At 34.7% G+C, this 20,451-nt stretch overlaps 1 protein-coding gene across 1 annotated transcript; it reads right to left on the reverse strand.

Annotated features, from left to right (window-relative positions):
- Positions 1 to 993: 993 nt before the first annotated feature.
- LOC143231336 (solute carrier family 35 member D3-like) lies at positions 994 to 18,010 on the reverse strand. Its single transcript, XM_076465881.1, has 7 exons — positions 17,858 to 18,010; positions 15,205 to 15,355; positions 11,861 to 12,068; positions 9,604 to 9,819; positions 6,163 to 6,375; positions 3,507 to 3,561; positions 994 to 1,072 (listed from the first exon to the last, which is right to left on the reverse strand). The coding sequence occupies exons 1-7, from the start codon at positions 17,869 to 17,871 to the stop codon at positions 994 to 996; spliced, it is 936 nt and encodes a 311-aa protein (XP_076321996.1). The 5' UTR covers positions 17,872 to 18,010.
- Between the last annotated feature and the right edge of the window lie 2,441 nt (positions 18,011 to 20,451).

Below are 20,451 nucleotides of genomic sequence, written 5' to 3' on the forward strand. Positions count from 1 at the left end.
GATACTAATGGTAATTTGTTTGAAGTCCAAAAAGGTAAATGGCCTAACATGTTACGTACTTTTACTTTTTAGGACAATATTGAGAATTGTCAATTGTATTTCAAATCACACAATGTACAGTAAAAATCGCGTTGGTAACGACAACTATGATTGGTTTCAAGTTGCTGTGTTAGATTTGTAGTTTCACCATAGATACAAACACACAGAATAAATTTTAGACAAATTATGCAACTAGAAGTGAACAGAAAAGGTTATTTTTTATTACAGTCTTGGATAAATACAGTTCCGGTCACATACATCATAACTTGAATTAATACACTCTATTTGGTTACACCAGTTACAACACCAACGTCACTTTATTTACAACTGGTAGCATGAATAGCAATACTACTTACTTTCTTCCAGTGTCAAAACAGAGAGATTAATAAGTTTCAGGTTCCGGAGGACTTCTAAAACCAGAAGAGTGAACATAACTCGAACAGTTGTGATGAAGAATGGGAAGTAAAATTCTTTAACTAAAGTCAGATACTTCAAGACGAACACTAATGAACCGGAACATAGGATAAAAGCAAGTGATGACACAACACAGGCAATCCAAGAAGCCTTGAAAGACGAATTAAGGATTAGAAAATAATAATAATAATAATAAGAGGACAACTTAGGATAACCTTTCCTAATTTCTAAGTAATCGAATATAGTAATGGCCCCTAAACTGTATGAAATTACCATTTGTAGTAATTAGGTATTTTTCAACAGGAAATGGACGTTGGTGATCAATGACTTTCCTGTTGTGTGAAAAAAGATAAATATTATTTTCATGCTAAGTACTTAGCCTACTAAGCCTATTGCTTTGCGTGACATGTTGTAGTCTTTGAACGTATGTGCTGAGGTGAGAAAGTATCCGGTTTTATTTACTGTAAAGAAGAATGGCGAGTCCAGTCACTGTGAAATTTATTGTACATTTGTGAATAATTGAAATTCTAAAGTTCAGATTTATTCTTTTTCCAGGTCATTATGTAAATGAGCATAGCCTGAAGATTTCTTTTCCTCAGAAACCTCATCGAGAAAGACGCTGAAAATAAAACAACCCAGTGTGTCCCCTGTTTACAAGTGCTCAGTTCGGAAAGTAAGACGAGAAGGCATTTTGAGCAATTTCATGGAGAATTAAAAAACAAAGACATTGACTTTTTCAAGGATAAATGAAGTTACCGATGGCGGGACATCAGGCCGTTTTGCACAAACGAACTCCAGTGCATTGGAAATGTCATACCGAGTTGCTCTTTGCATTGCTCAGTACAAAATATCATGCATACACTAGATGGTAATAGGTCATCAAGCTATGAATGGTGGGTTCCGTAAAGCTAGTTTGTTCTGAAACTCAAGCTAAGGCATTAGAACAGGTCTTCTTTTCTGACAATACAATGAAGCATCGAATTGATGAAATGAGTGAAGACATCCTGGATCAATGCAACTGGATCAGTTCACTGATATAGCATCATAATAACAAATTGTTGTTATCAGGCATTATATGATGAATAGTTGCTTGAAAAACGAATTTCTTTTATTGAAATGTCTGGCAACAGCCCCTCGGGGGCAGGATGTCGTCATCTCAGCATAGTTTCTTCCTAAAGCAAGGTTTGCAATGAACAAATTTAGTTGAAGTGTGTACTGATGGTGCACTCTCAGTGCTAACTGCTAACTCAGAATTTGATGCCATTGTTAAATAAGTTGCATTAGAAATCACGTTTCATGGATTGCGTTATCCATCGATATACTTTGGGTGTGAAAACGTTTCAAGTAGGCCTTTTGAAGGTCTTCCACAGCATCGTGGAAACAATAATTCACTGGAACGCTCAGAATTCGTAATAAAGTCGTCTAAACTGTATTTTTGAGTCGAAATACCAAATTGCAACGTTTCTTGTAGAAAATCATTCAGCAAAAGGTAAAGACTGTCTGAAAGTTTCAAGACAACCAGCTTGTCTTGAAACTGGCGTATCTTAAAAACATTTTCTGTGATGTTAATTCCCATTTTGAAGCTTCATGGCCCAAGAGACAGCTAGTGGATTTTCTGGAAACTCCAGCAATATGAGCAAAGAGTGATTGCTGGTGATATCAGTATGTTTCCTGAAATATTTCTTTAATTGGAAACTTCTAACAGTAATTGTCTCTTCCGCGATGAAATAAAAAAACATTAAGCTCTGTTCATGAAACAATCTCCATATATTTACCGCAAACAGAAGAGAGAACAAAAAAATGCTTGGAATCTGATACCTTCATTTCTGGGAGACAATGTACTACTTCATGATAACATCTGGGCAAAAATGGAATATTTGTCTTTAAGATAGGACTCCATTCTGGAAGCTGAATTCAGTGACATCGAAAAATTCACGTTTTGATTACGAATTTGCAGAGAGCATCCAGTCTTGAGATCTATGGCAATAAAAGATTTGATCCATTGGTAAACTACACACAAATGTGAAACCGATTTATCAACACTTGTTGCCATCAAGACCAAAGCGCAAAGCAAACTAGAAGTGAAAGGAGCCCTCAAATGTGCCCTGATTGTTTGTTTGTTTTGAAATTTCGCACAAAGCTACTCGAGGGCTATCTGTGCTAGCCGTCCCTAATTTAGCAGTTTAAGACTAGAGGGAAGGCAGCTAAACATCACCACCCACCGCCAACTCTTTGGCTACTCTTTTACCAACGAATAGTGAAATTGATCGTCACATCATAAGGCCCCCACGGCTGAAAGACCAAGCATATTTGTCGAACGCCTTAACCCACCTGGCCATGCCGAGCCAATAAAACAGTATATTTGACTGTCAGAAAGTAAGAATGTCATTAAGAATAAGAATAAAGATTATAAAGAACATTTTAATTTCGCGCTTATAAAGTGGATATATTTTTCTAAAGATTTTATTTTAGATTTTAAATCAAGCATCGAATACTATTGAAATTAGTACTAACTGAATGATTATTAATAACGGACTTATTAAGCAAGTAATAATAAAATAATAACACTAACAAGTTTAAAATTTGGCAGTTTGTGTGATATTATAACCTATTAAGAGTGAGAACAAATTATATCCAATTTTTTATTTTCTGGCCCAATATTTGGTTTCAGGAAGAGAAAGAAATAGAATTTCAGTCATAAACTTTCCTTGTCGTATGTCATTCCTGAAGAGATTTTTTTTTCCATACTAGTTCAGTAGGTTTTACAATATAAAACTATTATCAATTTTATATCGATTTATAAGTCACAGCTGATAAAGAAATTTCGAAAACAAATGTATTTATAACGATATTTAACTTTTGCTAGTAACTTGTCAGTGAGGTAAAGCAGTCCTCCGAAAAAATTCAAGCTGATTCCCACTATGAATAACGTGTTCGTAGAAGCTCCTCCAACTAAGAAAAATCCTAAGATGATTTGGCTGATGCTTCTAATTGTACCAAGAATCGAAACAGTGAGAGCAGAAGTTAGTGTGATACAGAGAAATTCAACATACACCAGACAAGCGCCAATTACCACAGTCAAGACAAACAGCGTCAAAACTTGTGGATCTGGAAAATACAGAAAAACGTACATGATTACATGAACAATCTGAATTCGCTATTCTTATACTTAGTTGTGTTTTTATTTTCAGCATTATTTGAACTATCGAAGTTTATAATAAGCATGTAAATTGTACAGATTAGTTTAGAGTTGTCTTTTTCCCCCCAACAAAATGTGGATCTTTTCTTCTAAACAAAGAATTTAGATATTTTACAAAGAATTAAACTGTTTATGAAACATTGAGAAAGTAGTAGACCTTCCATTAATTTTCTTATATTGTGACCGGTCGAATCCTTTCACATCGATTGCTCCCTTCATATAAAAACGTATTCTTGTTTCTTAAATTGGAATATTAATTCACTTTTAGTAAACAAACGTTTTTTTCTTGTCTGGTGTTGATTATTTATAAAATAAATTAAATTATTTTTAATCATACATAGAAATATCAATTAATTATTTTGTTGTATTGCTATTTATTAGAGACAATATTTTCATATTTCCTATAGCTTGAAACATAGGCAAAATTTCCCATAACATAAAGAGAGAGAAGTTTATTTGATATTTTGATTATAATGCTGATACACTCTTGGCCAAAATGTTTGTTTTGTGAAGATGAAATACAAATAAAGTTAAGGATATAAAAATCTTCATATATATAATTTGCGTAGAGAGGGGTCTTATGGACATCATGAACGATTTATTAGAAGATCAGACAAGTTTATCAGCTACCCATAGAAAAATGTGTAATACATCATTTAAATATCACAATAAAACGTATATTAGGACAAAATTGGTTACTACAATTAACGTTTCAATTTTATTTTTTTTAAGCACGTAAAAGGCTCGGCATGGCCAAGCGGTTAAGGCGTGCGATTCGTAATCTAAGGGTCACGGGTTTGCATCCTCGTCGCGCCAAACATGCTCGCCCTTTCAGCCGTGGGGGCGTTATAATGTGACGGTCAATCCCACTATTCCTTGGTAAAAGAGTAGCCCAAGAGTTGGCGGTGGGTGGTGATGACTAGCTGCCTTCCCTCTCGTCTTACACTGCTAAATTAGGGACGGCTAGCACAGATAGCCCTCGAGTAGCTTTGTGCGAAATTCAAAAACAAACAAACAAATATAAGCACGTAAAAGAACATTTCAGACCGCGTGAATAACAAGTTTCACCAGTTTACCACTAGGCTATGGACAGACAGGAATCACAAAAATTTGCTACGAAGTTGTCCGAGAAATACGGAAAGAGCAGATGCATTTATAAAACAAAACATTCTGATACTCTTATAGTACGTTAATTCTTTATGAAAAGTTGTAACTTTCATTCTTCATGTACATATTTCAAAACAAATATGAAACGTTCGGGTATTTGTTTGTTTGTTCTTAATCGCAGTAAGTCGTTTGTGCACTGTCCACTGCAGGTATTGAAATTTGATTTTTAGTTTCTAAACCCGCAGGTTTAAGATTGATCCACTGGGGACATTTAAAATGAGAAGAAGTGATTTATCACAAAGCTGCACGATAAGATGTCGATGTTGAACTTATCGTAGACTCGAACCTATTCATGTACGTAGAATTAAAATTTACGTAAATGTTGGGCATTTAGCTTTTTTTTTTAATTTCGCGGAAAGCTACACGTGGGCTATTTGCGCTACCTTTCCTTAATTTAGCTAGTCATCACCATCCATTGCTAACTCTTAGACTACTCTTTTACCAACGAATAGTGGGAGTGACCCTCACATTATAATACCCCCACGGCTGAAAGAGCGAGCATGTGTGGTGTGAGGTGGATTCGAACCTGCGATTCTCGGATTACGAGTCGAACGCCTTAACCCATCTGGTCATGCCGGACCATTTATTAAACTTACGACAATGTGACAAAAAGCAAAACGATTCAAAGAAATGTGAAATTTCTGCTTTTACAGTGTTATATTTCTTTATGTTTTGTGCGACGTTCCTTAATGTGCTGTACCGGTTGTAGGGATCGAACTCCAAATAAGAGTATTTAAGTAATCGGCTATACTGTGTCAGCTACTGACAGGGCGATGCCTATTTGTATAATAAATAAAATATGATTTATGTGATTAATAATAATAATATGTTTTCAATAAGTGCACGAAAGTTATTGAGATATTTAAACTGATACAGTACGTTTATCTTAAAATATTGTGACGGATTTACTATCATATATCTATTGTAATATGGATATCTCTTTAAGTTAAATTTATATTTAGAAATGTAGTAATTGATACTATTAAATCTGTACTGTGAAACTCTGGCTTATTCACTATTATGTAGAAAATTCGGGAGTGCAAGGATTCTGTTGATAAACCTGCTGCACGATCGACATTCATAAGCGTTTTTTATTTATTTCTTGTTTACAAATAATAACATTCTCAGCCTCCAACTCCTAGAACTAACTAGTCGCATGTTTGTCACAGACACACACTTTTCTCTGGAGAAAAATTGCTCATTTACCAAAAATATACAAACACAGCAACGATAGAGTTACTTGGTTAAGATATAATAGGTTTTAAATTTGTCCTCTCAATAATTTTTTAAAATAATAATCAGTGAAAAATACTGAAAACAAAACAAATGTCGATTACACATACCTGAGAAATGAAGAAAACTGAAAGCTTGACCTAGTTCGTCTGTAAACCAGGACATAAACAGTAGAACAGGAAGCGAGTTGTAGCAGAGGAGTTGAACAAATTTTAAAACTCTGTAGTTTTGAGCTTCAACTAAGGTAAAATAAAATGATTCAGAAACGAGACACACTACAACATTGACATAGCCTTGATAGTTCACCGTTAATTCACCAGTTCCTAAAATTGAAACGAAACATAAATTAAAATATATTTTAATATATTTCATTCAGCGGAAAAGACTATAATACAACAGCTTTAAATTACAACTTCAATTACTTTTATTTACAATTTGGAATAGCTTCAATACGTCTAATTAGTTCTAAAATTCAAACAAACATTTGACATACCATATGAGTAGCGTATTTTGTATACTTAAATAGATGAAGATCCCTAAAATACATTGTCTTGGTCAAAATATTTGCGTACTACTCCATGTTGATATTATTGTGTGCGTGCATGATATGAAGTAATTATATTGAGTAAATGCGTGAGTAGTAACAACGAAATATTGAAAAAAACATGCACTTATTCTGATCTGTATAAGTTGTTTGGGACATTTGTTCGACCAAATACGCCTGTTTTGTATAAAATGGAGAGCTTATGATATAATTTATCTAGAAACAGATCAACGCTTTGGTCATACAGTGTCTCTGTATTTGGCTTATAGTCATGACTCGTCTCTTTCCGGAATTTATAGTGCGTCAAATTTTCGACTGTCCAGAAAATGTGTGAAGCAAATGTACACTGCAAGAACAGTAAGGTACACCTAGTGTAGTGTATCCAGCATTATGAGACGTCATCGGACTAGAGAAAACTTTGTTACAATTCTACTGGCAGACGTCGAAAAACCACAGCTCCAGATTACCATGTTTTGCTCAGATTAACAGTTCAAGGCTGAAAGAAGTCTTGTAACACTTTACAACAGGAATGGCAGGAATATATTCGTTTCAGGGTATTCAGAGGAAAAGTAAATAAGAGACTATCCAAACAAAGTTATTTTTGAAGAAGAGCTATCTGCAAACAGATATTAGCAAGAATTCACCACTATCACCATGCGGGCAAGCCAGCATGACAACTTATAGTTAGGACACTAACAACATGTTAGCTTTCCAGATTACTTCTGTTTTGGGCTTGCTATGGGTGATGGTAGGATTTGTGTTCGTCGTTCACCTAGAAAAAAAGTCAAGGGAACAAGGTCTTTCTCACAATGAACATCCTCCGAAAGAAATAAGTCAAGGGCCAAGCCAACATTTACCACATGGAAACAATATTTCTGCTATATGCTAGAGCAAAGTTTGGTAATAGCTTTTTTTTGTTCTAGAATAGCTTTTCCGCTGCCTACAGTAAACGTATTGTACAGAATTATCTCAACCAGGAGATTGCCAAGGCCAACAAAGTTAACATATTGTCATCCCATTGAGAACTGTTGTACAGAACTGAGATGGAAAATTGCTAACTACGACCCTGAAATAGCTACAGCAGCTGAGTTGCAGCACGTTCTAGTGATAAGTTGGGCTGAAATCACAATGAATTACATCAATAACCTCATCAACAGCATGCCTCGTCGCCTTGCAAAGACTATTGGAGTGAGGATCAACCAAGCAATGAATGTTTAATATGAATTTATATAAGGGCACAGTTGCTATTTACAATAATTTGATGTTACATTTTGTCATTGTATATGTTTTGATAAGGCTTTGTTGTGGTAGGTGAAATGTTGAATTTAAAATGTTTGATGCTCTAATAAATCGTTCATGTTGTCAATGGAATCCGTTTCATCATGCGAACTAGAAGTGAAGATTTTTAAGTATAGCATGCATTTCCCAGTGTGACATTGCCAAGTGTATTTGTGTTTCGTATTAATAACAATGATCTTATTTGTTGCAAAATATGAAAACATTTTGGCCAAGTCTGTATGTCTTGTGTAATTTGATCATAATACACTTACTAGTTATCATAAAGTTTGTGGATAAGCCATATCAAAAGGTCGTTTCACGATTGCCATGACCAACAAAGTTAACAGATTGTAATCCAATTTGAAACTGTTGTACAGAAGTGAGATGGAAAATTGCTAGCCACGACGATAAAACCGCTACAGCAGGTGAGTTGCAGCGCCTCCTAGTGATAAGTTGGGATGAAATCACAACGAATTACATCAATAACCTCATCAACAGCATGCCTCGTCGCCTTTATCATGTCGTTGATAAATAGTTGAGATATTTATGTGGCTTTTTTTCAGATAAAAGACAAATCTGAAAATCTATTTTTATACACTCTTTACGAATTCCAAGTGAACAAATTAAACGGAATAGAAAACAAACATCTAAAATTTACACGATTTTTATCACAAATTTTAAGGCCAAGTCTATTTAATGGTTCCCCAACTGGTAAAATTTAATATGTAACCCTTAAATATTTTAAAGAATCTTTAGTTTGAATCCTCTACGAAAAACATTTCTCAATATTTATCTTATCGGAAAATTGTGTCTTTTCTTAATATCTCCTTTAACTTCACACCTGGTTAAGCAGGTTTTAATGCTTTGCGAAATTAGTTTCGTACCATTAAGTTGCTGTCAAGGAACCCTTTCCATACAACAATATTTGAATTCGCTAATGGGAATGTGGTCTTCCCAGATGAGGATTATTATCAGATAATATATCAGATTAACTTGAACCCCTTCCTCCTCGATAGTTTACCTGGTTGCTACTAACTCTGAATTTTAAATTGTAGTCCTTTGTATTTACGTGTTTATGCTATTTCTTATTGCAAAGCCATATCGAGCTATCTGCTGTGTTCATCGAGAAGAATCAAACCCCTTATTTTATAGATCCGTAGACTTACCTCTGTCCCAGTGGTCAGCCCTCTATAGGGAAATATTTTTTGTTTCATCATCTATCCTAACTGATAACTTCTAGCACTGACGAAATACTCACGGGATAGTTACTTGTTGGAGACCATTAAAGAGATATGAACTAGTATCTCACCCACCTCTTGATTTGAATCCGAAGTAAACAAATTAAAAAGAACATTGAGAAAACAATTTGCGCTGTTTATGAGAAATTGTAGGCCTGTTGGTTTCTGGTACTTTTGTAACTGCTAGAATCTTCGTCACTGAAATGTCTAAAAGCATGACCTACATATCACTCGGACCTGCGTGGCAAACGCTTTCACACTTGCTATAAAGGGCGTCATTAAAATGTCTGAAAACATGATCTTTATTTAAATTGCCAAGACATAGCTTTAGCATGGCAGACATTCTCGTAGTTGCTATAAATTGCATCACTAACATGTATAAAATTACAACTTTAATACAAAATAATGCAGTATATTTTGTATTGTAGTATCCAAAAAGTATTTAATAATAATAGAAAAATTATTGTATAACTTGTTTAGATTCAGTTTACCTGAAATCATACATCCAATAGCAGCTAAGATCACAGACACTTGACTCAACCAACTTGGTGTCTTCTTCTTCAGTAACATGATTGATAAAATCATATTAACCAAAGGACCACATCTCTTGATGCTGGTGTAAAGAGGAATAGACATTCCTTTCAACGCTGCTAAACTGGTCGTAATCTGAACGATATAACAAATAGTTGGCCATAAAAATGACTGGCCTGAAATAAAAGATACCAAACGTGTAATATTTCTTTGACCAATATCATACTTTACACGTTAATCAATTGTGTAAAACTTCAAAATTATTGTGTTCGTTAAACCTAACCAATGCTTTTCGAAGCGATGATTCGTTGCATGCTAAGAGGTCTCACAAATAAAAATAATAAAGCACATAATTATCGCTTCGGCGATGTTTTCTATCCTCAAAAATAAGAAAATATACAAGATGTGCACAAAGAAGTTGTCTCCCTTGAAAATGTAGTTAATTTGTTATATCTTTTATAAGATAACAAAAAATATTTAAAACTATATGTCTTTAGAACGTACTCCACGAGATCTGTTCACATATGATCACAAACCTTAATTTTAACACTACGCTTCGTAAATACCTGAACTTTTCATGATTTTAGTGAAAACTTCTCATAAAAAGTGTTGTGTAACTGCTGAAGTTTCTTAGTTCTTCTTACTACAATTAGTGTACAAAATGATCAAAGAAGTTTCTCTTCAATAATAATCAAATGTAAAAATGAAATTCGAAATAACACAAACCACTTGTACATGTTAACATCTAGTCGACATTTCCTTGGAAAGCAGTACTGCTTCACATCAACGTGGCACGCCTTCAATGAGTTTGTGTAGACGTTTCTGAGTGGTTGACTGAGTACTTTGAGTACTTAAAAAAGTTTGTCTTCCGGATTTGGCTTGCAATCTTCGTTAATCGGTTTAAATCAGCCCGTAAATCTTCAATCGGACTGATATAAGCTGATTGACAAAACCATTCCATAACATCAATTCTCTTATTTCTAAGACTCCTATTAACGATTACACAGTTACAGAGAAACTAAATTGATCATTTTGTAGGTTAATTGAAATAAGAAGATATAAGAAGCTACAGCAGGTACACAACACTTTTTACGAGAAAATATAATTAAAATTATAAAAAGTTTAGGTGTTTACGAAGTTTAGTTTTAAAATTAAGATTTGAGATCATATTTAAACAGATCCAGTGGAGCACGTTCCAAATACATATAGTTTTACATATTTTTCTGTGTTACCTAATAAGAGATATAAAATATTAACCACATTTATAAGAGGGCACTTTTTGTGTTCATTTCCTGAAAATAAGAAAGATTGGTCGCCAAAAATAGTGTATTTGCATTATATGGAATTGAGTAAAGAAATTAAAAATATATACCTCAATGAAAACAATGTTTGTTTCTATAAAAACGAATAATTGTAAATAGGATAAAGGACTGTTCAGGGAATTTTTGTTTATAAAGACAGCACACTTGAAAAGATAAAATGGTGTAAGGTAAAACAATTTAAAACACAAACACTCCATGGCAGCTGGTTTACAGAAGCAGGTAAAAGTTGCAGCAATACACGTAAAGTAATCGTCCCTTGAAACTAATCAACGTAATTACAAGTAAAACATTTCTCTGTCTAAATTTGTACGAGTAAATTTGTGCATTACTGTTGTTAAAGACGTAATACGTCCTGCACGAATGAAAAGATATTATATTTTGGGGTGACGCAAATACGATAAGAAATTCTTGAAATTTATTAATTTTTAGCTACACATAATATATCTTTTTCAGTGCCAACACTGCAGTCGGTGAATAGGAATTGAAAAGTTGTACGGGTTGATACTAATGGTAATTTGTTTGAAGTCCAAAAAGGTAAATGGCCTAACATGTTACGTACTTTTACTTTTTAGGACAATATTGAGAATGGTCAATTGTATTTCAAATCACACAATGTACAGTAAAAATCGCGTTGGTAACGACAACTATGATTGGTTTCAAGTTGCTGTGTTAGATTTGTAGTTTCACCATAGATACAAACACACAGAATAAATTTTAGACAAATTATGCAACTAGAAGTGAACAGAAAAGGTTATTTTTTATTACAGTCTTGGATAAATACAGTTCCGGTCACATACATCATAACTTGAATTAATACACTCTATTTGGTTACACCAGTTACAACACCAACGTCACTTTATTTACAACTGGTAGCATGAATAGCAATACTACTTACTTTCTTCCAGTGTCAAAACAGAGAGATTAATAAGTTTCAGGTTCCGGAGGACTTCTAAAACCAGAAGAGTGAACATAACTCGAACAGTTGTGATGAAGAATGGGAAGTAAAATTCTTTAACTAAAGTCAGATACTTCAAGACGAACACTAATGAACCGGAACATAGGATAAAAGCAAGTGATGACACAACACAGGCAATCCAAGAAGCCTTGAAAGACGAATTAAGGATTAGAAAATAATAATAATAATAATAAGAGGACAACGTTAGTATAACCTTTCCTAATTTCTAAGTAATCGAATATAGTAATGGCCCCTAAACTGTATGAAATTACCATTTGTAGTAATTAGGTATTTTTCAACAGGAAATGGACGTTGGTGATCAATGACTTTCCTGTTGTGTGAAAAAAGATAAATATTATTTTCATGCTAAGTACTTAGCCTACTAAGCCTATTGCTTTTGCGTGACATGTTGTAGTCTTTGAACGTATGTGCTGAGGTGAGAAAGTATCCGGTTTTATTTACTGTAAAGAAGAATGGCGAGTCCAGTCACTGTGAAATTTATTGTACATTTGTGAATAATTGAAATTCTAAAGTTCAGATTTATTCTTTTCCCAGGTCATTATGTAAATGAGCATAGCCTGAAGATTTCTTTTCCTCACAAACCTCATCGAGAAAGACGCTGAAAATAAAACAACCCAGTGTGTCCCCTGTTTACAAGTGCTCAGTTCGGAAAGTAAGACGAGAAGGCATTTTGAGCAATTTCATGGAGAATTAAAAAACAAAGACATTGACTTTTCAAGGATAAATGAAGTTACCGATGGCGGGACATCAGGCCGTTTTGCACAAACGAACTCCAGTGCATTGGAAATGTCATACCGAGTTGCTCTTTGCATTGCTCAGTACAAAATGTCATGCATACACTAGATGGTAATAGGTCATCAAGCTATGAATGGTGGGTTCCGTAAAGCTAGTTTGTTCTGAAACTCAAGCTAAGGCATTAGAACAGGTCTTCTTTCTGACAATACAATGAAGCATCGAATTGATGAAATGAGTGAAGACATCCTGGATCAATGCAACTGGATCAGTTCACTGATATAGCATCATAATAACAAATTGTTGTTATCAGGCATTATATGATGAATAGTTGCTTGAAAAACGAATTTCTTTATTGAAATGTCTGGCAACAGCCCTCGGGGGCAGGATGTCGTCATCTCAGCATAGTTTCTTCCTAAAGCAAGGTTTGCAATGAACAAATTTAGTTGAAGTGTGTACTGATGGTGCACTCTCAGTGCTAACTGCTAACTCAGAATTTGATGCCATTGTTAAATAAGTTGCATTAGAAATCACGTTTCATGGATTGCGTTATCCATCGATATACTTTGGGTGTGAAAACGTTTCAAGTAGGCCTTTGAAGGTCTTCCACAGCATCGTGGAAACAATAATTCACGGGAACGCTCAGAATTCGTAATAAAGTCGTCTAAACTGTATTTTTGAGTCGAAATACCAAATTGCAACGTTTCTTGTAGAAAGTCATTCAGCAAAGGTAAAGACTGTCTGAAAGTTTCAAGACAACCAGCTTATCTTGAAACTGGCGTATCTTAAAACATTTTCTGTGATGTTAATTCCCATTTGAAGCTTCATGGCCCAAGAGACAGCTAGTGGATTTTCTGGAAACTCCAGCTATATGAGCAAAGAGTGATTGCTGGTGATATCAGTATGTTTCCTGGAATGTTTTTTTTAATTGGAAACTTCTAACAGTAATTGTCTCTTCCGCGATGAAATAAAAAAACATTAAGCTCTGTTCATGAAACAATCTCCAGATATTTCCCGCAAACAGAAGAGAGAGCAAAAAATGCTTGGAATCTGATACCTTCATTTCTGGGAGACAATGTACTATTTCATGATAACATCTGGGCAAAAATGGAATATTTGTCTTTAAGATAGGACTCCATTCTGGAAGCTGAATTCAGTGACATCGAAAAATTCACGTTTTGATTACGAATTTGCAGAGAGCATCCAGTCTTGAGATCTATGGCAATAAAAGATTTGATTCATTGTTAAACTACACACAAATGTGAAACCGATTTATCAACACTTGTTGCCATCAAGACCAAAGCGCAAAGCAAACTAGAAGTGAAAGGAGCCCTCAAATGTGCTCTGATTGTTTGTTTGTTTGTTTTGGAATTTCGCACAAAGCTACTCGAGGGCTATCTGTGCTAGCCGTCCCTAATTTAGCAGTGTAAGACTAGAGGGAAGGCAGCTAGACATCACCACCCACCGCCAACTGTTGGGCTACTCTTTTACAAACGAAAAATGGGATTGACCGTCACATTATAACGCCCCCACGGCTGGGAGGGCGAGCATGTTTGGCGCGACGCGGGCACGAACCCGCAACCCTCGGATTACGAGTCGCGCGCCTTACGCGCTAGGCCATGCCGGGTCTAAAATGTGCTCTGACTGATACAGTACCGAAAATCAGTCGTTTAACTGTCAAGATGTAGTTTTATCCTTCCAACTGAACTGAACAAACATTGAGTGATGTGAACTACGGCGCATGTTATGATATACCATTATCATAAATAACATGATCATTCTACTTATTTCAGCCTCTTTTATCTTGACAAATCCTTATGTTGACACAGCTGAACGTAATAAAATTTGAATTTTTATTCTGAAGTACTTTTTTATTTTACACTTTTGAAAGCTTCAACTCCCATTCAACTTTGGAATGATTCCATTAATATATAATCCTAAATATTCAGAAGCTGTTTTTTTTTCTTCATACATTGGATCTTTATAGTTCCGATAATGACTGATTTTTCTGTTGATTAGAGGGGTACTGGGATAGTAAAGGATGGAAATATTTACATTAGACGTTGCGTTAGTGTATCATACATCTCCAAATCGTGAATTCTCGGATTTAAGAGTTCAGACTCGCTAATCATTAGAACACACTCGGTTAGTTTTATCTCAAGTATTATAGTTTATTCTTTACTTTGTTTTTATTCCATTCTCAGATAGTTTTGGCTATTTTCATATTGTTTTCTTATTTTAATCTCAGGTATTATAGGCTCTTCTTTACCTTGTTTTTATTATAATGCTAGATAATATTTGCTATTTTAATATTGTTTTCTTATTTTAATCTCAGGTATAAAAAGGCTGTTCTTTATCTTGTTTTTTATTGTAATGCCAAATAATATTGGTTACTTTAGTATTGTTTTCTTATTCTAATCTCAGGTATTATAGGCTCTTCTTTACCTTGTTTTTATTCTATTCTCAGATAGTATTGGCTATTTTAATATTGTTTTCTTATTGTAATATCTGGTAGCATAGACTATTTTTACCTTTTTTCCTTGTTCTAATATCCGGTAGTACTGGCTGTTTTTCACTCTGCTTCCTTCCTCTGCTTGACTTTTTTTGTGGTTTGATTCCACATCCTCAGCTGAGATTATGAGTTTTACTACACTCTTCGTTTCTGTTGCCATGTTTTGAACCCTACAAATATTTTGATGGGATATTTTGAATTATAACAAGACACATTGTATAACAGTTCCTTTACAGAAACTGATATATATATTTGAGATTTATACACCTGCGCTCAAACTGTAGTTTACCCAAAGACTTAATACAAAGACTTAGAACTGTACATACTGTAATCAGAAATGAATGAAATATGCGTTACTAAACCCAGCAAGTGTCACACGATGTTAACTTTCTTCTTATTTCAATATATATATACTAAAAACTTTAAAACAGAACACAGAGGACACCGTCAACGTCTCTGCTCTGTGTAGCTGTACACCCGGACTACTTATTTGTTGAATTTAGAAATTAGCTAATAGTAATTTCGAAACATATAGAGGCTGCCCAGGTGTTGGAGCCTTTCGAAAGGTGTACAATACAACAAGTAACAGTGTACGTATACGCCCCCCGAAGCACGGCATGGCCAAATGGTTGAAGCACTCGACGCGTAATCTGAGGATTGCGAGTTCGAATCCTCATTGCATCAAACATGTTCGCCCTTTCAGCTGTAAAGGGATTATAATGTGACAGTCAGTCTCACTATTCGTTGGTAATAGAGTAGTCTAAGAGTTGGCGGTGGGTGGTGATGCATAGCTGCCTTCCCTCTATACTTACACTGCTAAATTAGGGACGGGTATCGCAGATAGCCCTCGTGTAGCTTTGTGCAAAACTTGACCCAAACCGTAATTACTTTATACAATGTTTCATTAAATAAAATGTTGTATCGTCATCGTTAGCTATTAACTGGATCATTTGATTCTATTAAACCTTCTAGCTAATATGTATAAGCTTACGAGTTGATAATGAACAATATAAACTAATTAAAATAAACCTATCACCAGCACTGTTGGAAAAACACTATTTATATAGTAGGTGAACATCATCCCTGTGAATTTTCTTTAAGTTTATTTTAAACAATAATCTTCTTGAGTTTTCGTAATAATTGTCAAATACATCGAGATTGCCATTAATTGTAGTTTAAATTTTGCAGCTCATACGTTATGCACAATTTTATGTATCTATGAAAAGATTAAAGTGATCGTGAATCTATTGTCAAGTGCATTTATATTCAAGATCATAGGTTAGAAACTATTTTAGAGAATGCTTTTCTACATAGATCTTGGTTGCTTGGTCGATGTTTTGAAGTAATGAGACCTGTATGAGGATCAGGTACATTATGAACCTCGGTCTTTTCATGTTTTTTTTCTTTCCTCGTAACTTTGATTTTCAGGCAACATTTCCTTTGGTTATTTTCTTTTTCACGATAGTTAATGTTTTTGGCGAATGCTCACAGATGTTTTATATCACTTTTCTACCATTTTTATTCATTAGGAACCATTAACCTTTTGAAGAGCATGTAGTTTCTCTTAGTACATTCATGGTCAAATGTTTGCATACTCTTCTATACTGATGTTACTGTGTACATGCATGGAGTAATTATAGCAATAATGCTCAAATAACAGTAAAGAAGGTAACGTGTGACTGGACAAGCATGTACGAGTTGTTATTCTGGTCTGTATAAGACATTCTCAGCAATTGTAACATAGTACTTTACATGTGTTGTGAAAGAGATCAAACATTCGGATAATTAGACCGTAAATGTTTCAGTATATTCTTTTCAGTTGAGTACACTTTGACTTAATTGTTTGTTTTTGAATTTTGCACAAAGCTACTTGAGGGCTATCTGCTCTAGCCGTCCCTAATTTAGCAGTGTAAGACTAGAGGGAAGGCAGCTAGTCATCACTACATGTTAGGTGCGACTGGTATTCGAACCCGCGACCCTCAGATTACAAGTCGCACGCCTCTGCACGCTTGGCCATGCCGGGCCCTTTGACTTAATATAAGTATATCCGGTTATTGTATTATTAAGAGCTAGAAAAACAAAACAAAAAATCTCCTAAATATTTCTGTAGTTACTAGAGTGTGATTTACTGAAAAATATGATATCATGAACTTCAAAATACTCGGACACACTTTTATCATGATTAACTCCTAAACAATATCGTAGTTGCTAGAAAGTGCGAGTCACTAAAATCTACAGTATTGTGACCTTCACTTTATCATAACTCCCAAACACTTACGCAGGTGCTAGAAAGTTCGAGTCACTAAAATCTGCAGTATCGTGACCTTCACTTTATCATAACTCCCAAACACTTACGCAGCTATTAGAAAGTGCGCTTCACTTATTTTTAAAATCATGTCCTTCTGATAACCGTGACACACTTTTATCATAATTAACTCCTAAACACTAACGTAATTGCGAAAATATGCGTGTTCCTAAACTGTCTAAACTCATGACCTTTATGTTACTTTGAAACATTAGACACAGTCGCAGTTGCTATAAATTGCATCACTAACATGTATAAAATTACGACTTTAATACAGAATAATGCAGTATATTTTGTATTGTAGTATCCAGAAAGTATTTAATAATAATAGAAAAATTCTTGTATAACTTGTTCACATTCAGTTTACCTGAAATCATACATCCAATAGCAGCTAAGATCACAGACACTTGACTCAACCAAGTTGGTGTCTTCTTCCTCAGTAACATGATTGATAAATATCACCAAGATATACGATGGATCAGTGAGTTTTGTTTCTAGAGATAGTAAGTTTGAAAAGATAAAATGGTGTGTTCTCTTCAAGGTAAAACAATTTAAACACAAAGGCTCCAAGACAGCTGGTTTATAGAAACCAGTAAAAGTAAGAGATATATTACTTCACCGCCTGTTGAATTTAATCAACGTAATTACAAGTAGGAGAGCAAAACTTACCTCCTTTCTACATCTGTATGAATGAATTTGTGTATTGCTGTGTATCGTGTGATGAAAGACGTAACATGTTCTGTACGAATAAAAAGATTTTGTAAAAACGCTCTTGAAAACCGCAAAATGCAATATTTTTATGTTCCTCAGCATGGAGCAAATGAACTTTCATATTAAGTAGTTACACGGGCATACAACATACAACACTATCGTATTTGTATAGATGTTTGTTTGTTTTGTTTGTTTGTTTTGAATTTCGCACAAAGCTACTCGAAGGCTATCTCTACTAGCAGTCCCTAATTTAGCAGTGTAAAACTAGAGGGAAGGCGGCTAGTCATCACCACCCACCGCCAACTCTTGGACTACTCTTTTACCAACGAATAGTGGGATTGACCGTCACATTATAATGCCCCCACGGCTGAAAGGGCGAGCATGGTTGGCGCGATGGGGATGTGAACCCGCGACCCTCAGATTACAAGTCGCACGCCTCAACACGCTTGGCCATGCCGGGCCTTGTATAGATGTATTCATATGATACAGTTTAGTATATAAACGTTGTTCTCTCCTTATCAATAAAAGTGTTAATACCCATACCAGCCGTTCTGAGATATATTTTTTTATTTCAAGTGGGTTTCTCGCCAACAAGAATCATATAATGTTCTTTGGATTATTTTTGTTCCCTTAACGGATGCTTTAAGCTACATAATCCCTATAGCTATTCCTAATTTTAAACCGACAAACTACAAGAAGCGCAGCTATTTAACAGCAACTAACCACCAACTCTTGAACTACTTATATCTGATTGAACAGTGGGAGTTGACTGTCACTAATAAAAAACTCACTCATAATCCCTAAATGTCGGCCTCGTTTTGCGATAACGTACGCTAGTCTCTGATTTCTCTACAATAATTATTTTGTTATTTATATTTTTTATCTTTTATTTCAAATATTAAAAAAATAAAGATACTCTCCTTTACCATGTCTAAAATGTTACACTTGAAAGGATCTGGTTTATTTTTATCCCAAGTACCAACTACCCTAGTCCTGGGTAAAGTACAAGTAATGGATGATAGCATTTGAAGAGTTGTACGGGTTGATACTAATGATATTTTTTTTGAAGCCCAAAGAGATAAATGACCTAACATGTTACGCACTTTTAGGACAATATTGAGAATGGTAAATTTTATTTCATATCACACAATGTACAATAAAAATCCAGTTGGTAACGACAACTATGATTGGTTTCAAGTTGCTGTGTTAGATTTGTAGTTTCACCATAGATACAAACACACAGAATAAATTTTAGACAAATTATGCAACTAGAAGTGAACAGAAAAGGTTATTTTTTATTACAGTCTTGGATAAATACAGTTCCGGTCACATACATCATAACTTGAATTAATACACTCTATTTGGTTACACCAGTTACAACACCAACGTCACTTCATTTACAACTGGTAGCATGAATAGCAATATTACTTACTTTCTTCCAGTGTCAAAACAGAGATTAATAAGTTTCAGGTTCCGAAGGACTTCTAAAACCAGAAGAGTGAACATAACTCGAACAGTTGTGATGAAGAATGGGAAGTAAAATTCTTTAACTGAAGTCAGATACTTCAAGACGAACACTAATGAACCGGAATATAGGATAAAAGCAAGTGATGGCACAACACAGGCAATCCAAAAGCCTTGAAAGACGAATTAAGGATTAGAAAATATTAGTGATGAAATTATGCTGTCTTAACTTTATGTAGCTCAATCTGTCTTTATTGGAAATAAAAGCTGTTTTAAAAGTTATTTCGTTGAAGCAAAACGAAGTGAAAGATTTTGGACAGATAATTTTAATGGATAGACATGGAATAACCTTAGAGAAAATAGATATGAATATGAAACTTAACAAATAGGTGGAAAAAGATATTGGTTGTTTTAATTGCGAAATATTTATTTGAGAGACACTGTAATAAAATTATTGTTATGCTTAGTACAGCGGTTACCCTTTCTCGCACGAGAACTAGCTTGACATAGCTGTTCCTAATATTTATATCATCAACTATAGCAAAGATTTCCAATCAGTGGGTAATTCTCCCCACCCCTTGGGGAAATTTTCCATTTTCCAAAGACTAATGGACGCTGGTAATCAGTGCTTTTTCCCCGAAAGATAAGAACGGATTTAAACATGATGAGGCCCTAAGCTATGTGTAGCTTGAGGCCTCCCCCCCAGTTGAGGCCCTAAGCTGATAGGCCTCCCACCCCAGTTTAAACCAAAGATTAGATTAAAAAATTAAACCATATTTGAGGGCC

The sequence above is a fragment of the Tachypleus tridentatus genome, chromosome 11 (genome assembly GCF_004210375.1).
Source record: "Tachypleus tridentatus isolate NWPU-2018 chromosome 11, ASM421037v1, whole genome shotgun sequence".
Taxonomy (NCBI): domain Eukaryota; kingdom Metazoa; phylum Arthropoda; class Merostomata; order Xiphosura; family Limulidae; genus Tachypleus; species Tachypleus tridentatus.

Bases quoted from the DNA above. Each gene is read 5' to 3' on its own strand.
- LOC143231336 (XM_076465881.1), bottom strand. The intron at 9,820-11,860 runs GTAAGTAGTATT...CTTTTATTTCAG, and splicing joins TGTTTTGACACTGGAAGAAA to GCCAGTCATTTTTATGGCCA. The intron at 1,073-3,506 runs GTATGTTGAATT...TTTTATTTTCAG, and splicing joins GTAATTGGCGCTTGTCTGGT to CGTCTTTCTCGATGAGGTTT.